Source organism: Malus domestica, chromosome 09 (genome assembly GCF_042453785.1).
Source record: "Malus domestica chromosome 09, GDT2T_hap1".
NCBI classification, from domain to species: Eukaryota; Viridiplantae; Streptophyta; class Magnoliopsida; order Rosales; family Rosaceae; genus Malus; species Malus domestica.
Genome location: NC_091669.1, coordinates 14,407,939 through 14,433,796, shown reverse-complemented (window position 1 = coordinate 14,433,796; position 25,858 = coordinate 14,407,939). Strand labels below are relative to the sequence as shown.

General features: G+C 36.8%; 2 protein-coding genes across 5 annotated transcripts; one reads left to right on the top strand and one right to left on the bottom strand.

Moving 5' to 3' along the window:
- Positions 1–289: 289 nt before the first annotated feature.
- On the bottom strand, positions 290–2,811 carry LOC103443643 (GDSL esterase/lipase 1-like). Its single transcript, XM_070805267.1, has 5 exons — positions 2,333–2,811; positions 1,996–2,117; positions 1,607–1,831; positions 1,265–1,520; positions 290–1,152 (listed from the first exon to the last, which is right to left on the bottom strand). The coding sequence occupies exons 1-5, from the start codon at positions 2,601–2,603 to the stop codon at positions 917–919; spliced, it is 1,110 nt and encodes a 369-aa protein (XP_070661368.1). The 5' UTR covers positions 2,604–2,811; the 3' UTR covers positions 290–916.
- A 1,946-nt stretch (positions 2,812–4,757) lies between these two features.
- Positions 4,758–24,567, top strand: LOC139188208 (uncharacterized). Of its 4 annotated transcripts, none has more exons than XR_011571498.1 (3): positions 4,758–5,044; positions 10,559–10,631; positions 19,852–20,648. XR_011571498.1 is itself a non-coding variant. In XM_070805405.1 (3 exons), the coding sequence occupies exons 1-3, from the start codon at positions 5,004–5,006 to the stop codon at positions 24,097–24,099; spliced, it is 585 nt and encodes a 194-aa protein (XP_070661506.1). In that variant the 5' UTR covers positions 4,758–5,003; the 3' UTR covers positions 24,100–24,567. The 4 variants fall into 4 exon arrangements, 1 of the variants encoding a protein (XP_070661506.1); XR_011571499.1 differs by having other exon boundaries at positions 19,849–20,648; XR_011571497.1 differs by lacking the exon at positions 19,852–20,648 and adding an exon at positions 19,107–19,443.
- The last annotated feature ends 1,291 nt before the right edge of the window (positions 24,568–25,858 follow it).

Here is a 25,858-nt window from a genome sequence, read left to right as displayed (position 1 = left end):
ACCTTGCCATACAAGGTGAAATCTTGCCCGAGTCTCTTTGTTTGTTCTCTAAATTAGTAGATCTATTGCTTAATGTACTTTTCAGTATGTATTCAAGTCATTTCCACCTGTTTTTCTATTTTGAGAGTCCCATTTGCATATGGATCTAGTTAACTTGATGGATATGTTTTCATTAAGAGCAATTTGGAACAAAACAAATGATTTAAGGGGTTCTGGACTCCCTCCATTTGAACATACAAGATCATGAACTAAAAGTCCTTGTTTACAAGGCAAGAAAAAGAAATTAATGTGTACTTAACCCATCCACGACAATACTTTGATAACAAGAAGTTTGAGTAACTTGGGACACCAGCAATCAACTTAAAACACACTTGTTCTACATCTACTATACTGAGATAGTAGTGGCACATTTAAACATTTAGTTAGTTTTGATTACGAGGCTCAAGGCCTATACCTAAGGCCCTACAAAAGCAACTTTCAGAACTAACTTTAAGCTCTTACTGCAGCACATAAGGCAAGCAAGAGCCCGACTACCAAATATACACATCCAAAGTGCCGGAAGCTGTGCTGAGGTCCAAGGAGCCTTCTCTAGAAAAATCTTTGCCCAAACAATAGCTACTGGCTTTGTTGCGAAATACTACACCAGTACCCCCAATGTCAGTGGCAGCACAGAAAGCTCCGTCGACATTAATTTTCAACCACTGCGGAGGAGAAGGTTGCTCTTCTTTTCTTGCTGCTTTGTTTTCGTATTTGCCTCTTTACTCAACAATCGCATAGTAAAGAAGGGAGCTTAGCTAGCTCTCTAAACGTCGAAAACCATTACAACAAAAGCTTTTATTACCAAAAAAAGGACTCATGAATTAATGTCAAAGGAATCTCAAATTGTTCAAATATGCACACGATTCAAGAACGGTAACTAATCCAATTCAAATAGCTGTTGGACATTATAAGGCCCTGTGACATTTGGTGTTCCACTCCATATTAGGTCTGCTAATTGGAGGTTTAACCTTTCAGTCGTATGCACACCATCAAACCACACATAATCTCCAGGGTTGCTGCACAGTTCATATGTTTCCGTTCCATTTTTTCCGCCGCAATTTGATCCCCGATATGCTCCAGTACCACAACAGGCATCCGTACTATTGTAGAAGCCTTTCACAATAATGAAACAAAGAGCAATTCAACCAATATATGTTTTGGACCATGTAAAATCATTCCTGTATGTATATTGTAACGGTCAGAGCTAGTTGATAAGGCGACGTACCATATTTTGAAGGATTATTCACCCTGTCATCAATTGCATCATAATATTCAAATATTGAATATTTGAATCCTGGTTTCTGGCTCTCCAAATTTTTGAGGATATTAGCTAGAGCTTTATTATGTAACCTGGCCAGAGCTGAGAGTCCTTCAACACACCCACCATCAGCTTGAGGGTAGCCTTGCTTATCTGCAGGTCTGCAGCCTAGAGGTCCTACATTCTGAAATGCAATTTTCCTTCCTCCTAAATTATATAGTTCCTACAAAATAGAGAAGTTACGTGATTAAACACAATAGTCTAACAACATATCATGTCAAATATTGGTCTAAAAGTACTATTTCGTACTTGGAGCACACTTGTCATGTTTCCGATCACAGTTGCTACGAATTCCTGCCGGTGGGACTCAGTGGCATTTGGATTAGTATTGTAGAAGGTAGAATAATCATTCGTTCCCATGTTGATCAAGTAAACAGATCTTTTCAACAAACTCTTGGTTTCTACATGACCCAGTTGCTGTTCCAGCAACTTCGTCGCCTTCTTAAAATAGCTCAACTGCTTTGGAAAACTTAGCTGAGAAACAAATAGTACATCATAAATAAAGAGAAAAATCAAAGAAACAGAAAATGACCCGTTAATACGTCGAAGTTTCTGGCGTGGGATTCTAATATTTTCCATCATTCCCCATTTCATTTATAAAATGCTTGATTAATTTGCAGAGAAAGACGAGTACTCACAGTTCCTGGACGAGTTTCAACTAGAACTCCAGATCCAGCTGAAGCAAAGTTGGCGCCATCAGTCAATACATGCGGACCCGATTGCAGGTATGGTGGAAGCATAGGCAATTTTGCAAAATTAGCTGCAAAGCAACATTAGGTGACACTAAATTTGTAACTTCCGCTAGAATTTGTATCAATATATGCTTGAATGTGCCAATATTGTTACTAATCTACTAACACAGCTAACATCTTAGTGACAAGGAGACTGAAGAACTGAATCAGGATGAGTCAAAATTCGATCCTGCCAATGCAACAAAATAAAAAAATAAAAAAATAAAATAAAAATTCCTCTTACCAATGAAATCCGGGACTAAGCGTCCGTCGGAAAATCTTCCAGTGGGATGGCGGAAGAAGGTTTCCCCATATGGCCAGTTCATTGCAGCGACGCTCAAATTAAGGTATTGATCGTTGCCGGGATCAAATAGTGAGGCCCCAAACACAAACAAGGCCTTTTGTTGTGACTCGTATGCAGGCTTGGAGTTTGAATGATCATAATTAAGAAGGCAGCTAATTGGGTTGAAAAGGCTCATGACTAACACGCATACGATGCATCTAAGACTTGCCATGATGAATCGAGCTTATAGAAAATTGGTTCCCTCCAAATATATGCTGAGCATGAGAGGTCTGAACTCTGACTCAGTCACACCCAACAGTATCCTCTCCGGATCCTTTTGATGAGGATATGGGGATTCGTGAATTATGTCTATTCATCGTACATCGTGCAGTTAGTTTTTATCAGATACTGTTTTTCTTTAATTTTAAATATTTTATAAAAATATTTAAAATAATTTATGACCATACGAGGTACAATTAAGAGACACGATTCACGGAACGGCGAGGATCTGGATTCCAGTCACACAACTTGATTATCTCTAATATAAGAAAGCTAGAAGTCAATTTTAGTGTCTAAAGGCTTCACAAAAAATTAATTGGACTAAAATATTCCTAAAAAAAAAAATAAAAAAAAAAAAAAATCTAAAACTGAACATATATATTTTTTTCAACAATAGTAAATTCATTAAATACGAACAGAAACGTCTACATCAGCCGTCAAAGTATTGAATAACCACTCCAGCTCAAACTCAAACCGAATCTGAGAGCCACCCTCTTTAGACACAAACGACGCCACTAAGTGGGCAACCTTATTACAATCACGAGAAATATAACAAAACTCAATAGACCTCAATTGTTGCCGCAGAATTCGAATATCGAAAAGGATGCCTTCTATCGCAATAAGATTTTTAGAATCCGACTCTATGCACGTCCCGGAAGCCATGCTCCACGCACACCCCTACTGCGGCTCTAACTGCCTCTACCTCCGCCTCCGCCTCCGCCTCCGCCACTAAGCTGGACACACATGGGTACTTGCCGACACCACCTGCTGCCTTAAGAATCCCAGTGAAGTCCCTTGCAACCCATCCAAAACCTCCCATCCCCTTACTCCAAGCGCCATAGCAGTTAAACTTCACCACACGAAAAGGAGGGCGTTCCCATGTCCTTTTCACGGCAGGTGGCTTTGAAAGCTTCCGCTGCTCATCCACCTTTGCCGCAGCCCACTGCTCCATCTCCCTTAACTCCAATTCTTGTTGGTGAAGCAAATTTAGTGCTTCCATTGGATGTATCAACCGTTTCTTAAAAACCATACAATTCCTACATTTCCATAATCTCCACAAACCAAACACCACCCACCGAATAATCTCCTTAGACTAATTAACCAATTCCAACACTCCAAAAGATCACACCCCTGGATCATGGTAGAGTCAAGATTAATGGGACTAAATACATAAAAAAGCACAAGGGTAATTTTGTAAAAAAAAAAAAACCAATTTAAAATTCGTTTTATTCTCTACTATCAAAAAGCCAAAAGTCAATTTTGGTGTCTCAAAACTTCACACACAAAATAATTGAATTAAAATATCCTTAATACAAATAAATAAATAAATAAATAAATCTAAAACTGACAATATTTAATGGCTAATTATATTAACATTCCACAAATTGTTGAATAAACCCCACAAACTTAATGCACCCCACATTTGCTTTTTCACTTAAAGTTTTATCTTAATACACCCCACTTACTTTCCCATAACACCCCCCCACACCCCACATTCTCAATATACATCTTATATTTTGTACATACACCTCACATTTTCTTTACACCCCACATTTCTCAAATCTTATAACACTCATTTTTAATTTTCAGGGATTGAATCTAATCATATGAACACTAAAAGATGAATATGAATATAGAAGTTTAAATAATGCAGCAAACGCAAGATTAAATAATTATCAATGTCATCGAAATCACTAAAACAATGAAAACTATGAAGTATGACCTCATATGAAGCTCCTGAAACATCGATTTCGTGTTCCATTTGTCAAAAATAATTTTTCTTAATCAACATGTTTGATAGTTGAGAAGATAAATAATACGCTAAAAGTGATTTGGGGTGTATTTATAAATCTTTATTTTTTTTAAAACCTAATAAGGTCAAAATTGTCATTGCATAGTGGAGTAAATAAGTCATTTAATATTAAATTTTAATGTGGGGTGCATTCAACATTTTGTGGGGTGTTAATATAAAAACCCTATTTAATACATAAAAAAATACAATAACAAAACACAGGATGATTTTGTAAAAACTCGTTTTATTGGAAAAACAAATAAAAAGAGACGTGCTAAAACCCTCAATTAAAAAATAGAACGTGAAAATTGAAAAACTACACCCACGTTCAACAAAATGTAGTTTCCATCAAATTGAACTGCCAATATATCCTTATACAAATCTCATTTAAATTCAAGAATCAGAAAGGAGAAACGTGCACAGAGTCTCCATCTTACGAAATTCCAAATGTCTTTTCAACCAGGTTGGCTACATATTATTTGATTACACAAATATATTTTATAGCAAATTGTTTCTCCGTTCATTTCAGAAATCAAGGAGAAGAGAACAAGGGCAAGGCGGATGATGAAACAGAGAGCCAAATCAACAAAGAGTCTTCCACGGTACAACTTCTCAACTCTCAATCTTAATCTTTTATTCTCAATTATCAATTTCAATCATTTCCTCCTGTCAATCTTAATATTTTTAGTTTGTATCTCTTTAGATTAATTCAAAATGTTGTTTATGTTCCTCCTGCACATTAATTAGTTTATTTTAATTAATTTAGTAGAAATTTGCATATTTATGTTCCTTTTACTAATGAGTTTATTTTAATTAATTTAATAAAATTTTCATTGTTGTTTTCTGGGTAATTGAATGTTTGAAAATTTGTAATTTTGCTAATGAATTTATTTTAATTAATTTAATAAAACTTTCATTGTTGTTTTCTGGGTAATTGAATGTTTGAATTTTTTTAATTTGTATAATCAGTTTTTTAGGTAATTGAATGTTTGAAATTTTTTTGCTATCATTTGGACATAAAGTTTCAATTTTTGTGGCATTTGTAATATGAGAGATTGATCAAGATCATCATGTTTACCTTCATTTCGTTTATGTGCTTTTCTCCTTTCAAGGTGAGAGGCTTGCCGTATCTTAATTTAAATCTAACGGTGCATAAGTCCATACAAACTTTTAGCTAAAAAAATTAAAATGAAAAATGTCTCTTGACAAGTACAAATATTAAAATTAAACATTGCACAACATGCTTAGTGCATGGTAACTATAAGAATGTCTTTATGCGTGAACAAATGTAAAATGAAAAAATAACTCCACACGTCGCGCGTAGCTCGCCGTGATGTAAAAAAAGTCTTTCGCACGTGCATGAGCGCGTACAGAAAGGCTTGTACATTACAACTAAGCTACCTTATCAAAGGACTGGAAGAATAGTAGAAAGAATCATATATTTTAAGGGTTTTTAGGCTTTAGGACTTAAATAAGATTCTTTTTAGATTTTAACTTGGAAGGTTTATAAATCTAATTTAATTTCATATTATTAAAACTTACTATATTTGCAAGTGGCCATTTACCATAGTGATGGAAAAAAGTTGAGCCCTTACATGATGACGTGAGTTCAAACCTCGTCGGTGACTAATCTAACAAAATCTATTTTTTGACAAAAAGAAAAACTTACCATATTTAAGTATTTGTAGCATATTTTGTTACATCTCGGGCTCAACTCTGCTGTAGCACGATATTGTCCGTTTTGGGCCCCAACCACACCCTCATGGTTTTGTTTATTGGAACTCACACGAGAACTTCCCAGTGGGTCACCCATCCTAGGATTGCTCTCGCGCAAACTCGATTAACTTCGGAGTTCCAATGGAACCCGAAGCCAGTGAGTTTCCAAAAGGCCTCGTGCTAGGTAGAGATGGGAATATACATATAAGGCTTATAGGATCCACTCCTCTGAGCGATGTGGAATGTTACATATTTATTATTTATAAACTTGCCATCCGAAATTGTTTACCCATCCATCATTAATGTGTATTTTTTGTGCTTCAATCATATTAATAGATAAAGCATTATGCACATTCAATTTCTTAATAAAAAATTCAACAACAATACAAAAACAATGTATTTAAAAATAAAAATAAAAACTCATAGGTACGAAAGTATTGGTACGTAAGTTTTGATACGATTGCATTAGTACATAAGTTTCGATACGATGTATAGGTACATAAATTTCGGTGCGAATGTATCAGTACATAAGTTTTGGTATAAAATGTCTCGGCTCATACCTATAGTACATACATAGGTATGTAATATGCATATGCATATATATATAGAAATTCATGCACAATGAAGAATATGTTGTAGGCCTATTTGATTAAAGAAGTATAGAGAGACTAAGAGAGAGGGTGTGGCAAAGCATAGAGAGAATTGTGTGAATTCTAAGGTGTGATTTGTCACTTCATTGTAAATGGCGCATTAGGTCTTTGGTGATGAAATAAGTTTGGTTGATGAAGTTGTCGGTACAATGAGCAAAATGTGAGTCTCAAATAAAAAGAAAAATGCATAAAAAAGTAAAACTCACAAAATCTTGCTATGGTAAAACCCAATGTGGGATAAAAACCCATTGACTAAGGAGAAACATGAGAAGTTGTTATGGGACCATGATTTTCTGGGAGCAGAGCAAGACTGATTTGAATACAGTTACCTCAAAAGTTTAGTCATAGACTCACTAGCTTTGGGGAGAGCTGTATCAGATGGAGTAGCGGTGCCACCATCACTCCATTATAGGGCACAAGGCAGAGTCCTAGCTACTCCGCTAGATGACCATGCTTGTTTCGTAAGACATGCGATTTGATTCGGATATGGACACAATCAAGTCTTTTAAGTCTTGGAATTCCTACAATCTAGGAAATGGCGTGTACTGCAAGTAATCATAACTCCTAAGAAGATGCAATATCTACCTCTCGATATCCTCTAGGATTCTCTAGGCTTAGAGCTAAGATTCCATCCTAAAAAGGTATGTCTCCCCATGTTATAAATACATTCATTTAGGGTTCATCTATGGTAATACAATCTAAATACTTCAATTCTCTTGACCACTGCTATAGTTTAATCACTCACTAACTTGACAGGCGGTGAGCCTTTGGTCGACACACCCATCCGGTCCTAGGCTTGCAAACATTTGTTTACTATGTTGTAAGTTGCTCGAATTTGTGCTCAACCACCGTTCACGAAGGTGCGCAAATTTGGTTCTAACAATTGGTACTTTCATTGAGAACAAACTCTTATTTCTTTGAACTATATCACTTTACCGATTGACATGTATGCCAAGGAAAGCTCGATCAACGCCAACGTTAACCCCACCGGTATAGATAACTTGCCTTTTGATGTGTTTGTTATTTCAGGAGCGAATAGCCCGCCGCCTCAGAACTAACTCCAGAGGTAAGTAACAGCCCATAAGGAGTGATGGCCACCCTCGAAAATGATGGAGACCCAGTCAATAGACCACCTCCCTCCATGGATCAAATATGAGAAACCCTGACGAAGATCAACATTTATGTCAAGAAGTTGCAAAAGAGCCAGATTATATGTGCTGCTCAAGCAGAAAGCTGCTCTAACTTTGTAAACATAGAGAAGCGAATGAATAACCTAAAGAATTTGAATGGGATGACCCCTTCAACCCAGATCTCTATTTATGGATACGGAAACATAAGTACCATACACTTGAAGAGGACCCTATAATGTTTCATGTTGTTCTGGCATTAGCAATTGCCATCAATCCAAGAAGGGCCCAATAAGAAGTGAGTAGGTCACAAACGTGGTTAGTGGAGAATAACCAAAAAATCTACATAATCCTCCTCAAGGTACAACAACAGCACTGAAGGCGAAACCTCATCGTTTGAAGTTTAACGAGCCTGAATTTTCTGGAGATTAAGAACGATGACACCTCCTAGATAGAGAAAATCATGTGAGCTTAGTCATAGGCAGCCAACCTTGCACCCCTAGGTAGGGCAACTATCCAGGTTAGAACATCACTTTCAATGGTAATCGAAGAAATACCCATACCGGAGAAGTTTTCTCAATTGAGGTTCAAATCATTTTGCATTGATTCTAACCTTGACTACCACATCATGCATTATCGGAATGCCATGACGTTATACAGCAACAACAATGCTTATATGTGCAAAATGTTCTCACCTACTCTAGAGGGACCAACGATGAGATAGTATTCGAAGGTGCCAGCCATATCCATCGACTGTTTTGAAACTTTGGCTGAGATATTCACAAACACCTACTTAGTGTATCGTGACATTTGCCTAAATGGTCCTTCAGTCTAAATATAAAAGTCTTAGAACTTACCTGAAGTGCTTCCAAGCAGAGCTAGCAGAAGTGGAAAAACCGGATGATAGTTTGGCTACCAAGGTGTTTAAGAGGTCTGTATGTCCATTCACCTTTTTCTCAGAAGCTGAACAAGAGAAAGTATGACTATGCTACTTTGGTGGACTATTTTGATATTGAAGACGATCTAATGGATTGGGACGACAAGAGCAGGAGAACAACAACCAAACCAGATTACTCCAAGAAAACCGACTATAGTTATTAGTTAGTGACCTAAGACTAAAAATTGTTCTAGTTGGCAATTTTTATTTGGGTTTAATAGTATGCCTTTTTTATTTTTTTATTTTATATTTTTTTATTTTTAACAATTTTAGTGTTCTTTGTGCTTGTTGTTTGGACATGTAAATGGAAATATACAACCTTCAAGGAGTGCATCCTGGAATATATCTGGAGGCTTCTCACACTAACAAGAGTCAAAATATGAACATAAGGCCAACTTTGGCCAATCTATGCGCCACATATTGGTGGATCTACCAATGACATATTTGAGATATAATGAAGCCTTGTAGCCCAATTTTGATACCATCAGCAACTAAGTCTAGCGTGGATGAGCCACCATGCACGTTGCCAATAGCTTGAACTGTAAAGAAAGAAGTTTGTATTATTTCTTTCTTAATGTGTAAGGAATACAACTTAGTATATATACATTTCTCTAATTAAGCTTAGTAACTAATTGTACTTAATTAAATCTCTAACACAGTAATTAGTTACAAAACTGTTACAACTGTAAAAGACAGCTGTACAAGCTGTTAGCTATGAGTTATCCCTTTACACTTCCTCAAGCTAATCAGAGGGGAACCTAGAGAAAACTTGGATTGAAGATACTTGAACCATGCCTTGGACATCGACTTTGTACGAATATCTGCAATCTGGTTTTCAATGTTAACATACAAAACTTTGACTAAATCTGCAAGAATAAGCTCCCAGATATAGTGATAATCAACCTCGACATGCTTGGTACGCGCATGGAACACAGGATTTGAAGCCAAATATATGGCAGAAACATTGTCACAACATAATGTAGGAGTATGAGGAAGAGGAAAAGTGATGTCTTTGAAAATCTTATAGATCCATGTGATTTCTGCAGCAGTGAGAGCAAGAGATTGATACTCAGCTTCGGTTGAAGACCTTGCAACAGTGGGCTGCTTTTTAGCATTCCAACTTATAAGATTGGGTTGCAAGTAAACACAATAACCAGAGGTAGATCTTCTATCAATAACACATCTAGCCCAATCAGCATCCAAGAAGGCTGTAAGTTGCATAAAACCATTTTTAAACCATAGTCATTAAATACTGAACATATATTTCTTTTCAACAATAGAAATTTCATTAAATACGAACGGAAACGTTTACCTCAGCCGCCAAAATATTGAATGACCATTCCGGCTCAAAACAAAACGCATGATGATTTTGTAAAAAATCGTTTTATTGGAAAAAAAAATGAAAAGAAAAACAAATAAAAAAGAGACGTGCTAAAACCCTCAAATAAAAAATAGAATGTGAAAATTGAAAAATTGCACCCACATTCATCAAAATGTAGTTTCTATCAAACTGAATTGCCAATATATACTTATACAAATCTCATTTAAATTCAAGAATCAGAAAGGAAGAACGTGCACAGAGTCTCCATCTTACGAAATTCCAAATGTCTTCTCAACCATGTTGGCTACATATTATTTGATTACACAAATATATTTTATAGCAAATTGTTTCTCCGTTCATTGCAGAAATCAAGGAGAAGAGAATGAGGGTGAGGCGGAGGATGAAACAGAGAGCCAAATCAACAAAGAGTCTTCCTCGGTACAACTTCTCAACTCTCAATCTTAATCTTTTATTCTCAATTATCAATTTCAATCATTTCCTCCTGTCAATCTTAATATTTTTAGTTTGTATCTCTTTAGATTAATTCAAAAGGTTGTTTATGTTCCTCCTGCGCATTAATTAGTTTATTTTAATTAATTTAGTAGAAATTTGCATTTTTATGTTCCTTTTGCTAAAGAGTTTATTTTAATTAATTTAATAAAATTTTCATTGTTGTTTTTTGGGTAATTGAATGTTTGAAATTTTTTAATTTTGCTAATGAGTTTATTTTAATTAATTTAATAAAATTTTCATTGTTGTTTTCTGGATAATTGAATGTTTGAAATTTTTTAATTTGTATAATATGTTTTTTGGGTAATTGAATGTTCGAAATTTTTTTGCAATCACATAAAGTTTCATTTTTATGGCATTTGTAATATGAGAGATTGATCAGGATCATCATGTTTACCTTCATTTCATTTATGTGCTTTTCTCGTTTCAAGGTGAGAGGCTTGCGGGTTCTTAATTTAAATATAACGGTGCAAAAGTCCATACAAACTTTTAGCTAAAAAAATTAAAATGAAAGAATGTCTCTTGACAAGTACAAATATTAAAATTAAACATTGCATATTGCGCTTAGTGCATGGTAACTATAAGAATGACTTTATGCGTGAACAAATGTAAAATGAAAAAATAACTCCACACGCCGTGCGTAGCTCACCGTGATGTAAGAAAAACCTTTCGCACACGCATGAGCGCGTACAGAAAGGCTAGTACATTACAACTAAGCTACCTTTTCAAAGGATTGGAAGACTAGTAGAAAGAATCATATATTTTAAGGGTTTTTAGGCTTTAGGACTTAAATAAGATTCTTTTTAGATTTTAACCTAGAAGGTTTTATAAATCTAATTTAATTCCATATTATTAAAACTTATCATATTTGCAAGTGGCCATTTACCACAGTGATGGAAAGAAGTTGAGCCCTCGCATGATGACATGAGTTCAAACCTCGTTGGTGACTAATCTAACATCTAATCTAACAAAATCTATTTTTTGACAAAAAAAAAAAACCTTACCATATTTAATTATTTGTGGCATATTTATTATTTATAAACTGACCATCCAAAATTCTTTACCCATCCATCATTAATGTGTATTTTTCGTGCTTCAATCATATTAATAGATAAAGCATTATTCAAATTCAATTTCTTAATAAAAAAAATTCAACAACAATACAAAAACAATGTATTTAAAAATAAAAACTTGTAGGTATGAAAGTATTGGTACGGAAGTTTTGATACGATTGCATCAGTACATAAGTTTCGGTACGATGTATAGGTACATAAATTTCAGTGTGAATGTATCAGTACATAGGTTTTGGTACAAAATGTCTCAGCTCATACCTATAGTACATACATAGGTATGTAATATGCATATGCATATATATATAGAGAAATTCACGCACAATGAAGAATACGTTGTAGGCCTATTTGATTAAAGAAGTATAGAGAGACTAAGAGAGAGGGTGCGGCAAAGCATAGAGAGAATTGTGTGAATTATGAGGTGTGATTTCTCACCTCATTGTGCCTTTATTTATAGTAGTAGGGAAGATAAAACCCTTACCCTTTAGGTATTACAACTTAAATACTAACTAAAAGATTCTATAGAATCCCCTTTGATTTACACAATCACATTCTTAACCTAATTAGGACCGTAACACTCCTCCCTTGGAGTGTAAATACTCAAGTAAATGGTGCATTAGGTCTTTGGTGATGAAGTAAGTTCGGTTGATTAAGTCATCGGCACAATGAGCAAATGTGAGTCTCAATGTGGGATAAAAACCCATTGACTAAGGAGAAACATGAGAAGTTGTTGTGGGACCATGATTTTCCAGGAGTAGAGTAAGACTAATCTGAATACAGTTATCTCAAAAGTTCAGTCATAGACTCACTAGTTTTGGGCGGAGCTGTATTAGATGGTGTAGCGGTGCCACCATCACTCCACTCTAGGGCATAAGGCAGAGTCCTAGCTACTTCGTTAGATGACCATACTTGTTTCGTAAGACGCGATTTGATTCAGATACGGACACAATTAGGTCCTATAAGTCTTGGAATATCTAAAATCTAGGAAATGATGTGTGCTGCAAGTAATCATAACTCTTAAGAAGAAGCAATATCTACCTTTCGATATCCTTTAGGATTCTATGGGCTTAGAGCTAGGATTCCATCCTAAAAAGGTCTATCTCCCCACGTTATAAATAGGGTTCATCTCGGGTAACGCAATCAAAACACTTCAATTCTCTTGACCACTACTAGAGTCTAATCACTCACTAACTTGACAGTCGGAAAGCCTTTGGTCGACACACCCCTCTAGTCCTAGGCTTGCTAACGTTTGTTTACTTTTTGCAAGTTGCTCGAATTTGTGCTCAACCATCGTTCACGGAGGTACGCAAGTTTGGTTCTAACAATTGGTACTTTCATTGAGATCGAACTTTTATTCCTCCAACCAGATCACTCTGCCGATTGACATGTATGCTGAGGAAAGCTTGGTCAATACCAACGTTAACACCATCGGTGGAAATAACCTACCTTTTGATGGGTCCGTTATTTCAGAAGCGAATAACACGTCGCCTCAAAACCAACTCCAGAGGCAAGTAACAGCCCATAAAGAGTGACGGCCACACTCGAAAATGATGAAGACCCAGTCAACAGACCATCTCCTTCCATGGATCAAATTTGAGAAACCCTGACGAAGATCAACGTTTATGTCGAGAAGTTGCAAAAGAGCCAGATTGTATGTGCCGTTCAAGCACAAAGCCACTCAAACTTTGTAAACATGGAAAAGTGAAGGAAAAACCTAAAAAATTTAAGTGGGATAACCCATTCAACCCAGATCCCTGTTTACGAATATGGAAACATAAGTACCATACCCTTGAAGGGGACCCCATAATGCTTCATGCTGTTTCGGCGCCAGTGATTGCCATCAATCCAAGAAAGGGCCCAATAAGAAATGAGTAGGTCACAAACATGGTTACTGAAGAATAACCAAAAAATCTACATAATCCTCTTCAAGGTACAACAAGAGCACGGAGGGCAAAACCTCCTCGTCTGAGGTTTGATGAGCTTGAATTTTCTGGAGATAAAAAACGATGACACCTCCCGGATAGAGAAAATTATGTGAGCCTATTCATGGATAGCCAACCTCAAACCCCAGGCAAGGCGACAATACAAGTTAGAACACCACTTTCAATGATAATCAAAGAAATACCCATAGCAGAGAAGTTTTCTCAATCAAGGTTCAAATCATTTCACGTCGATTCTAACCTCGACTACCACATCATGCATTACCGGAATGCCATGACGCTATACAGCAACAACGATGCTTATATGTGCAAAATGTTCTCATTTACTCTAAGGGGACCAGCGATGTGATAGCATTCGGAGGTGCCATCCAGATCCATCGACTGTTTTGAAACTTTGGCTGAGATATTCACAAACACCTACTCAGTGTACTTTGACGTTTACGTAGATGGTCCCTCAATTTAAAGATGAAAGTCTCAGGACCTACCAGAAGTGCTTCTGAGCAGAGCTGGTAGAAGTGGAAAAACCGGATGATAGTTTGACTACCAAGGTGTTTAAGAAGTCTGTATATCCATTCACTTCTTTCTCAGAAGCTGAACAAGAGAAAGTATGACTATGCTACTTTGGCAGACTATTTTGATATTGAAGACGATATAATGGATTAAGACGATTCCAAGAAAACCAACTATAGTTATTAGTTAGTGACCTAAGACTAAAAATTGTTCTAGTTGGCAATTTTTATTTGGGTTTAATAGTATGCTTTTTTTATTTTTATTTTTATTTTTATAACAATTTTAGTGTTCTTTGTGCATGTTGTTTGGACATGTAAATAGAAACATACAACCTTCAATGAGTGCATTCTGGAATATATCTAGAGGCTCATAACACTAACAAGAGTCAACAAACGAACATAAGGCCAACTTTGGCCAATCTATGCGCCACATATTGGTGGATCTACCAATGACATATTTGAGATATAATGAAGCCTTGTAGCCTAATTTTGATATCATCAACAACTAAGTCCAGCGTGGATGAGCCACCACGCACGTTGCCAATAACTTGAACTGTAAAGAAAAAAGGCTGTATTATTTCTTTCTTAATGTGTAAGGAATACAACTCAGTATATATACATTTCTCTAATTAAGCTTAGTAACTAATTGTACTTCATTAAATCTCTAACACATAGATTAGTTACAAAACTGTTACAACTATAAAAGACAACTGTACAAGCTGTTAGCAATGAGTTATCCTTTTACACTCCCTCAAGCTATATGGAGGAGAACCCAGAGAAAGCTTGGATTGAAGATACTTGAACCATGCCTTGGACAACGACTTTGTATGAATATCTGCAATTTGGTTTTCAATGTTAACATACAAAACTTTGACTAAATCTGCAAGAACAAGTTCCCAGATATAGTGATAATCAACCTCGACATGCTTGGTACTCGCATGGAACACAGGATTTGAAGCCAAGTAGATGGTAGAAACATTGTCACACCATAATGTAGGAGTATGAGGAAGAGGAAAAGTGATGTCTTTGAAAATCTTATAGATCCATGTGATTTCTGCAACAGTGAGTAAGAGATCGATACTCAGCTTGGGTTGAAGACCTTAGAATAATGGGCTGCTTTTTAGCACTCCAACTTATAAGATTAGGTCCCAAGTAAACACAATAACCAGAGGTGGATCTTCTATCAATAACACATCCAGCCCAATAAGCATCCAAGAAGGTTGTAAGTTGCATAAAACCATTTTTAAACCAGAGTCATTGATCAACTGAACATTTGAGAAACTGGAGAATACGTTTAACTGCCTGAAATTGTCTATCTCGAGGACAGTGAAGAAATTGACAAATTTGGTTCACAGTAAAGGAAAGATCTGGCATTGTCCATGTTAAGTGAAAGATCTGGCATTGTCCATGTTAAGTATTGAAGAACACCAACGATGGACCTGTACTTATTTAGATCAGACAACAAAGCTCCAATGTGATCCAATTTAGCAGTGACAAGATGAGTGGCACACGGTTTACATCCTTCCATTTTTGTCTTAACTAGAAGATCCATGGCATATTTGCTTGATACCTTTAGGGGATCGATGTACTTCAAAACCAAGGAAATAGTGAAGAGGCCTTAGATCTTTGACAGGAAACAAATAACTGAGCTTGTGAATAAAGCTTGACAATGAGAGGCATTTGGACTGTTGACTAGGATGTATCAACATACACTAATACTATCACAAGGGAAAGAGATGTATGCATAAATAAGGAGCAATCTGATTGCGAATTAGCAAAACCAAGAGAGAGTAAAATATGACCAAGTTTATCATACCAAGCTCGATGGGCTTGCTTTAAGCTATAAAGAGACCGATTAAGCTTGCAAACAAATAAAGGCTGAGAAGCGTCAACAAAACCAGGAGGTTGTTGCATAAACACCTTTTGTTTTAATGATCTATGAAGAAACGCATTGCTAATATCCAACTGATTTAAGAACCAATCATTTTGGACAGCAAGAGTTAATAAGATGTGAATGGTCACTGGTTTAGCAATAGGATTGAAGGTTTCCTTAAAATCAATGATCTTGCTGGTGAAACCTTTTTGCCACAAGGTGATCCTTGTATCTGTAAACTGTACCATCGAGTTTTCGTTTAATCCGAAACACCCATTTACAACCTACAATGTTTTGATGTGTAAATGATGGTACTAAGGTCCAAGTACTTGTGTTTTTTAGAGCCTGAAATTCTTCTAACATTGCTTGATTCCAATGAGCATGCTTGGATGCTTGCAGATAAGTGGTAGGCACAAAAGTATCAATATCAATGGGATGTTTTGTTGTAGAGAGAGCTTTTGGTTTAAAGATACCTACTTTGGACCTTTTAATCATAAGATGAGAATTAGCAGGAATAGATGGTTGAATATGAGATGAGAGTCTTAACTGTAAAGGTAATGAGTGACTGAGTTGTGAAAATGATGACTGAGATGGTACTTGTTGAGATGATGATTGCTGAGATGTTGTAGGGGATGGAGATGCTATTGGAGTACGATGAGAGGTTGGAAATGGAAGAGTAAATGCTAGAGTAGATGCAGACACTGTGTAATATAGCAGTGATGAGAAGTGAAGCTTCTGTTCATAGTGAAAAGGAAAATGCACTTCATTGAACAGAACATGCCTTGAAATATACAATCTTTGAGATTGAAGATCTAAACAACGATATCCTTTGTGTTGAAGGCTATAACCAAGAAAGACACAATGCTTGCTTTTACCATCCAGTTTTGATGAAATATGTGGTTTAAGACAAGGGTAGTAGCTGCATCCAATCACCTTTAATTTGGAATAATCTGGAGGTTTCCTAAATAGAAGTTCCCAAGGAGATTTGTCCAGTTTAGAAATTGGCAATCTGTTGATGAGATAAAGAGCAATTGAAAGGGCTTCAACCCAGAACTTGTGAGGATCCCGAGAAGAAACCAAAAAAGTCTTTGCAATCTCTGTAAGATGTTTGTGCTTCCTTTCAACACATCCATTTGTTCTGGAGTGTGATGACAATTATATTGATGAGAGATTCCATTACTTGAGAGAAAAGAATTTAACACATAACTAGTGAACTCACCCTTTGAATCTGATCTCAAGACTTTTTTTTTTATTTCCAATCATGTTTTCTACATAAGCTTTGAAGGATACAAATATAGAGAAAACCTCAGACTTAGCTTTCACAGGAAACAACTAGGTGTATTTAGTAAACTCATTGACAATTAGCAAGTAGAACTTGTAACCACTGACAAAAGTGACTGGAGATGGACCCCAAACATCACAATGTATCAACTTATGATTTTTACCTATGGCACAATTTGTGCAAAAGAAAGATACAAGCTTGTCACTACTGTGATCAAGACTATGCTTATTTAATATTGTCCTAAACATAGCAGATGAAGGATAACCGAGCCTTTTATGCCATGTCTTCAACGATGCTTTAGTGCTGATAAGAGTAGAATGTGAAGAAAGGACATTGGAGAGACCTTGAAAGGAATAAAATCCTTTTCTAACTGGCCCTTAAAAAAATGTCATCCCCGAAGAACAATCATTGATTTTAGAACCATCAGAATCAAGGGTCAAAGAATAATAGTTATCTTTCAAGAATTGATAGGCAGAGAGTAAATTGAATTTCATCTGTGGAACATGAATAATATTACTTAATCTGAAAGAAGCATGTGGTGTTGAAACTGAAGAATTACTAGTGTGATGGATAGCCATACCTTGTCCATCACAAACATACACACTTTCTTCGCCAGAGTATGAATGTGGAGATTGAATGGCAGATATGTCATTAGTAATATGGGATGTGTCACCCAAGTCCATCAAACAAGTGGGAGAAGATTGCTTAGAACTGGTGTGAGCACACACAGAAGCTAACTTTGCAAGAGGGATTCTTCTAGCAAAAGCATGATTCATTCGCTCATAACAATATTGCTTCATGATCAAAAGAGTTACAAATTTGGCAGGGAGTTCTTCCACCAGAATTGTTATGATTTCCACCAAAATTATTGCAAGCCATGAGTTCCACCATAATTGTGAAAATTACCACAAGAATTATTGAAGTTCTTATGAAAATTACCACGATTATTGCGTTGAAAAGATCCTTGACCACGATTATTGTTGTGAAACTTTGGTGGGCATTGTAGAGTGACTAGTGAGTAGCATAAGCTTGAGGAAAATTGTAGTAGGAAGGAGAGGGGGTTGAGACTGCATAACAAAGGCCTTAAAAAGCTCAGAAGTGGAAGAGGCCACACATTTCTTCTTACGATTCATGAAAACTTCCTTGTTTATCAACAGTCCATGAAGTTCATCTAGTGTTATGGTAGAGATCCTGAGCATGGTAGAGTTAATGAAAGACTCATACTCATCAGGTAATCCATTTAGAGTAATAGTAATCAAATCATGATTAGAGACAAGAGCTCCAGTAGCCATTAATGAATCAACAATGCCTTCAATTCTCTGCAAATAATTTGAGATAGAAAGATCGCCTTTGTGCACAGAATGGAGACAAGAATGGAGCTGATGAACGTGAGCTACAGAAATGCCACCAAATAGATGCTCAAGATTTAACCAGAGATCTCGAGACGATGTGACACCAACGGTGAACGAAATAATGTCCTTAGAGAGACTTGAATTCAACCATATTAGTATATTTTGATCTTTTTCATACCAAATCTCGAAAGCAGGGTTAGAAATTCTAGTAATTTGACCAAATTCATCAAGAACATAAGGTGGCAGGCAAACTTAAGAGCCATTAACAATGCTGGTAAGTTTGTATTGTCGGAAAATCGGAGCGAAGATAGCTTTCCAAATGAGATAATTGTCATGCTTGAGATTCGTAGGAATCATACAACTGATATTTTGAACAGTTATGGAAGAAATCGACGAGATCAGAGAATTTCAAGAATTAGGGTTCATCGCTGCAAAATTGGGAGAAGAAATTGCAGGATTAGGGGCAACAACTTCAGGTTGCACAGGAGACGAAGTCGAAGACGTCATAGTCGAAGATCAAAGGTCCGAGAAGTGAGGATTGGAGAAGTAAAGATTGAAGAAGGGATCGCAATGAAAGAAGGATCGGGAGACGGTGAAGCAGAGAGACGGTGATACCATGTAAAGAAAGAAGTCTGTATTATTTCTTTCTTAATGTGTAAGGAATACAACTCAATATATATACATTTCTCTAATTAAGCTTAGTAATTAATTGTACTTAACATGCCCTCACCATCCCGAGCAAAATGGTTTGGCGGAACGGAAACACCGTCACGTTGTTGACATTGGGCTTACTTTAATGGCCCACATGTCGATGCCTCTTGCCTATTAGGCTGAGGACATGCACATCATGGTTTATCTTATCAATCGGCTCCCCTATTAGGTACTTGGTTTTATTGTTTCATAAGGAACCTAATTATAGTTTTTTGAAGACCTTTGGGTGTGCTCGTTTTCCCTACCTTAGGCTCTATAATAATAATAAACTTAAATTTCATTCTACTAAGTGTATTTTTCTTGGTTACTATCTCAATCATCAAGGTTATCAGTGCTTAGACATCTCTACCAATAACATTTTTTTATCATACCATGTTGTGTTTGATGAAGGTATTTTTTTCTTTCAAGGAGATCTCTGGCTCTCTTGCCCAATCCTCACAGGCCCCATCTCCTCTTCATGCTTTATAAATCATTGGGCCTTTCCCGAGTGCCCTGACAATCCAGCAGCCAACCGGTGGTTGTGTCTCCTGCTTTGGAGACTCATCAACCCAGCCCACCACAGCAGGCCCTGCAGGTCTATTGGCGTGACCCTCACTGACGGGTTCTCTCTTTTGCACAAGTTGCAACCCAACTTGTAGCTCATACGCCCAAGCCTGCAGTTAGCCTTGCAGCCTCATCTGCTGCACTTCCAGAGGCCCCATTTGTTGCTGCCATATCTGCAGCTCCTTCTAATTCTCATGGTATGCTGACCAGGTCCAAAATGGCTTCCTATAAGCCTCTTAAATATGTTTTTTCTACCGCAATTAAATCTTCTAACGGACCCATTAAGCCTACATGTTTTAGTTAGGCCAATAAATTCACGGAGACATACTACGATGGCCGATGAATTTAATGCACTTCAGCATGCAGTTACTTGGACATATGTTCCTCGTATTGCTTCTATGAATATTTTGCCAAACAAATGGGTGTTTCGTATTAAACAAAATTTCAATGGCTCTGTTCAGTGGTACAAGGCTCGTTTGGTCGTCAATGGCTTTCATCAGCAACCCGACCATGATTATTGTGAAACTTTTAGTCCTGTTGTAAATCACTTTACTATTCAGTTAATTTTGGCTCTTTCAGTTCAATTTAAACGGCCTATTCGCCAGTTGGATGTTTAAAATGCTATTCTCCACGGTTCTTTATCTGAGAAGGTCTATATGCACCAACCTCATGGCTTTATCGATCCAAAGTTTCCTAATCATGTGTGCCGCTTTCGTCATTCTTTATATGGCCTCAAGCAGGCGCCCCGTGCCTGGTTCCAGTGTTTTTCCACTCATTTGGAAGATTTAAGTTTTTGTTCGTCTACAACGGATCACTCACTTTTTACTTATATTCGTGGTGCTACTCACATTTTATTTATTAATTTATGTTGATGATATTTTGGTCACGGGGAATAATCCCTCTCACATTGTCACTCATTAAGAATTTGGGTCTACGGTTTTCTATGAAGGACCTTAGGCCGATCCATTATTTTTTAGGCATGGAGGTGGTCCACACTCCATCTGGTCTCTCTCTTTCCCAACACAAATATATCATTGACCTCCTTCACTGCACCAAAATGCTTGGTGCCCAGTCGATCCCTACCCCTGCCCTCAGTGGGCGACGACTCAACATTCATGATGGTGACCCTCTGCCGGATCCTACTGAATACCATAATGTTGTCGGCGCCCTCCAATACTTGACTCTCACTCGTCCCGACATCAACTTTGCGGTCAATCAAGTATGCCAATTTCTTCACCAGCTGATTTCCACTCATTGCGCTGCCGTCAAATGAATTCTTCGTTACCTTGTTGGCACTGCTAATCACTGTATTACCTACAAGCCCAGTTCACTTCGTCTTATGGCCTTTTTCGATGCCGATTATGCTGGGGATCTTGATGATCGGCGTTTAACTGGAGGCTATTGTTTGTTTCTGGGTTCCAATCTTGTCTCATGGAGTGCAAAGAAGCAAAATGGGGTTTCTCGTTCTAGCACTGAAGCCGAGTATCGTCAACTTGCCCTTTGCCGCTGCCACCATTTCCTTCGTATGTTGGTTTGTGACCTTCAGTTACCTTTCCATTGCCCCACTCTGTTTTGCGACAATATTAGTGCCATCTCCCTTGCTTCCAACTCGATGTTTCATGCTCATACTCGGCACGTTGAGGTGGATTACCATTATATTCGTGAGAAGGTTGTTCGCAAGAAGCTTGATGTTCGCTATCTTTCCACTCATGACCAAATCGTTGATATCTTCACCAAGGGTCTTTCTCTACCTTGTTTTAGATTTTTGGTTTCCAAGCTTCCGGTACTCAATCATACTCTCAGCTTGTGAGGGCGTGAAAGATGATAGATTGTTTCCTATTTCATCATGATTTCTCGATATCCTGTATTATTAAAACATTCCCTTTATGTATTATATGTATATTAATTATACTTGTAAATCGAGTCATTGTACACTATTTAAACCAATGATAATGCACCCTCCAAGGTATGGAGTGATTGAGCCAAATTACCTTCTCTGACCTTTGCTGTCTTTTCCACAATTGCTGATGTGCATCATCTTTTAGATAAGACGTTTTCGTATTTTTAAATGCCTTGTCCACGCTCGTCAAAATTATGACAATGTAATTAGATCATAAATAGTTTCAGAGACAAAATTATAGTCTCAAATATCATGTATACAACAAAAGAAAAATTAGTGCTGACAATAATTTCAAGGATGATATTAGAAGTGAAAAAAAATTGAGCCTTTATCATAAAATTAATTGGCAATATGAGACTTGCCAAACCTCATCAAAATATCTGAGACCAAATAAAATAGCCCGATATCAAAATGGCAATACCATTATCATTCCTTGCCAACTGAAGTATTTACTATACCAAAAACAATTAGTACATGAACATGGGGATCATGTTCACATAGTGACGATGGTGCAACAGTATTGGCTTCCTCATTTGATATCTTCATTTGGCTTTGTATATGAAGTCTGCATCTGACTTCGAAATCTAATTTTGTATGTATGCCTTCAACTTTTGAATCTCTATGTCTGCCTTTGGCATCTGAATTTGTTTGTCTAGATTCGGTATATGATCTGAATTTGTTTGTCTAGCTTCGGTATATGAACCTGTCTAGCTTCGGAATCTGCATGTCTGTCTCAATGAGTTACAAGTCTTATTGTCAATGAAATAAGAACAAAGTTTGCCATCATTTTTTTCCTATTTTCTCCCCATTTGATTGGTTAGCAAGTAAAAATATGATTAGGGGTGATTTTAGAACTGGTCGGATAGGAAACAACGTTTCTACTTTTCTTTCCAAATTTCAAAATCGGATCAGATCAGAACATAGGTCGAAAATTCATACATTTTACATGTTTTAATATTCTTGAATTTTCGTACATGCACTTTATTGTTTTTTCTTAATGTATTTGATATATGCTTGTGTACAGATACATTTAATTTTGTGATATACTAGTATGCTTATCCTGAATAAAATGTGTCCAAGACTAACAATAAAATACAAATATATTTACAAAATACATAATTTTAGTAAATAACATTAAAAATTCGGATTTTTTTTATCGTAATAATTAAGTTCAAACAGTTCAGAAAATTTCAGAGTGAAAATTCGGAATTCTCAAAATCTTTGAATGTATTCCAATTTCCATTTCAAATTTTTAGAAATATTCAGATTCAGAAATTTTTATGTTGGAATCGAAAATACCATTCTAACTTGCAGCCCTAAGGATGATACATATTCATTATTAGATTGTTTGTCACTTGGTTGAACATTGTGGTATAGCACATTAAAGTACTGTCTTGTATTTGTTTTCCACTTTATTGTTCAAAGCCTCCCTCATTATCGTACGTTTCTGGTCATATGATTGTTGAAAATGAATTAGTAATGTAATAAAAAACATACCAATTGAAATTGGAATCATACAAGGAAAATTAATCTTTATACAGGGACAAATAGTGTTTTCTAGAATCAATGGGCTGCAATTCCAAACAAATTTGAAATGTTATAATATATGTTGGAGTTAAATTTGCAGGGAAGAAGGAATGATCCGTTAAGGAGTCAAGTAGTGCTCTTTGTGATTACATGTTAAATATCCTCTACATAACCATTGTATTGTTAATCATAGTCTGACTGTCCTATACATAACCAAGACAGAAGCAGCCCAAACCCCAACGGCCAGAAATCCAGAGAAGGTGAACTTATTCAAAACGGCACCGTTAGGGGAGGGTGCAGGAGCATCTCCAGATATTGAAGAGGGAGAAATCTCCGGAGATAGCACAGGGGAAGATGAGGGAGGAGAAGGTGGAGAGTCAGCGGCAGGGGCAGTAGAGGGAGCATCCGCTGGTGAAGTGCTAAATGGAGAGGGAGCGGTTGTTGGTAGGTTGCTCGATGGAGAAGGAGTGGCAGCAGGTGGAGTGGTCAATGGAGATGGAGAAGGTGCAGCCTTACGTGGATTGCTTGATGGAGAAGGAACAGCTGATGATGGAGAAGGAAGAGCCGATGGTGGACTCCTCAAAGGAGAATCCGCAGGGGACTTAGACGGTGACGATGCTGGGGATTGTGCCCCTGTTGAGGCCACCAAAAGAGCAGCCATTAGAACAAGAACAAGGCCGGTGGAGTGAGCCATTATAGGCAAAGAGAGTCAGAGGGAAGGTTTAGGGTTTAGCTGTGTGTGTGAGGAAGATGGTATTTACTATTTAGGGTTTGAGAGGCAGAGAAGTGAAGGATGGGTTTAAGGAGAGGAGAGCGAGGGGATTTATATTGTAACAATGATTAAAGTTGGTTAACAGATCTACTTTGCTTACCGAGAACCTTCTTCCACCTCCGGATTTCAAGGGACCTGGAGCGTTGGAGATTTCGTACTCTGGTTCAAACAATGTTGGTTAGAACATTGTGTAGAAAACCGTGTTAAGTAATATGGAGACAACCGTTATTTACAAGCAACTGGCCATGGGTTGGCAAAGGTTTTCTAAATACCGTGTTGCCAACTCGCGTGCAATATGTGGTTTGTGTTTTTGGATAAAAAAGGGCATGGTGAACTTGTGTCTGTACGTTCTAAAACCTATTAACATGAAATCTCTTATTTTGTATTTTTTTACTATTTTCGGGGGATAATTTGAAATAATAATTTGAGAGATTTTGCAATGTACCTGAAACACGGGCTGCTATTGTTGTGAATATAGCGTTTAAGAATTGAAAAAACAAAATCACTTGGAAAAACTGAAAATAAATAACTGAGATAAATAACACCAAGAATGATGTAGTTTGGCTACGTGCCTACGTCCACAGGGTAGCAACAACAAACTTTCTATTTAATTTCAATAGTGAGTACAACAAATTATCTTGCCAAGCCTCTAGCAATAGTACTTGATGAAAAATTTGAAAGAAAAAGAACAAGAAATACACTCTTATCTCTTTTCGTTTCTCTTGCATACATTTTGTCCTTGCAATATTCTCTCACTCTAACTCTTTGAGTGGTCCACAACTTATTGATTTGCTCCCCTTCAAGACTAGTGCAATAGCTCCCTTATATAAAAATAATAAATGTCTTCTTCAATAAGGATTACTTCTTTAAAGAATCTAGTTATCAATAGTTTTCCAATATAGAAACCAACTCCAATTAGAAAAACCACTCCAATTGGGTAAACAATTTAATTCTCGAAGACTATGATTCCTAATAGACTTAGGAAAACTCATCATGGGTTGGAAAAATCCAACAATCTCCTTTTATAGGTATAGGAAGAAGCACTGTCAATTAGAGATTTTTTCTTTCGACCATCTTTTGATTGTTAATACGATATATAAGGACAACTACTACAAATAGTACTACACCCTTTATGGTGAAATATTGATTACTTGTTGAACCTTGTAAATGTGAATTGCGTGAAAGTAGGATACTCCAAATTTAGGAGTCAAAGAGTTTTATAAAACATTCTTGATGGAAAAAAATATGAATAAAAGATAACCATGAGGAAGGTATACGAAAGTAGGATTGCACCTATTGACCAAACTCTCATTGATTGAACTTTTCATAACCAGCCCCTAATCCTCTTAACCAAACTCTCATTGATCAAACTTCATAACCAAGCAACCCTTGATCAAACTACTCATGGCCAGACTTCTCCTGATTGAACTTCTCTTGACCAAGTACCTCTTAATCAGACTTCTCTTGACCAGGCTCCTGCTGACCAGAACTCTCATCTTCATTCGGCAAAGGCAATTATAGATTTCTTTGCCAGAAACCATCGCTCATTGACATTAAAGAAACTCTCATTTGTAAGTCACAACACCAACGATATGTCCCATCCTTTTGTTCATTTTCCATTTACGACAATGCTTCTTCATCGACCCTTTTACCCACAATAGTAGTAGTCACCACCG

What these genes read in the sequence shown, in the direction of transcription:
- LOC103443643 (XM_070805267.1), bottom strand. Translation starts at nt 2,603, where the DNA reads ATGGCAAGTCTTAGATGCATCGTATGCGTGTTAGTCATGAGCCTTTTC. An exon ending in ACATGACAAGTGTGCTCCAA is followed by an intron (nt 1,521 to 1,606) that starts GTACGAAATAGT and finishes TCTATTTTGTAG; the next exon opens with GAACTATATAATTTAGGAGG. An exon ending in GAATAATCCTTCAAAATATG is followed by an intron (nt 1,153 to 1,264) that starts GTACGTCGCCTT and finishes TTATTGTGAAAG; the next exon opens with GCTTCTACAATAGTACGGAT.
- LOC139188208 (XM_070805405.1), top strand. Translation starts at nt 5,004, where the DNA reads ATGATGAAACAGAGAGCCAAATCAACAAAGAGTCTTCCACG. An exon ending in TCAACAAAGAGTCTTCCACG is followed by an intron (nt 5,045 to 10,558) that starts GTACAACTTCTC and finishes CGTTCATTGCAG; the next exon opens with AAATCAAGGAGAAGAGAATG. An exon ending in TCAACAAAGAGTCTTCCTCG is followed by an intron (nt 10,632 to 23,628) that starts GTACAACTTCTC and finishes TACATAACCAAG; the next exon opens with ACAGAAGCAGCCCAAACCCC.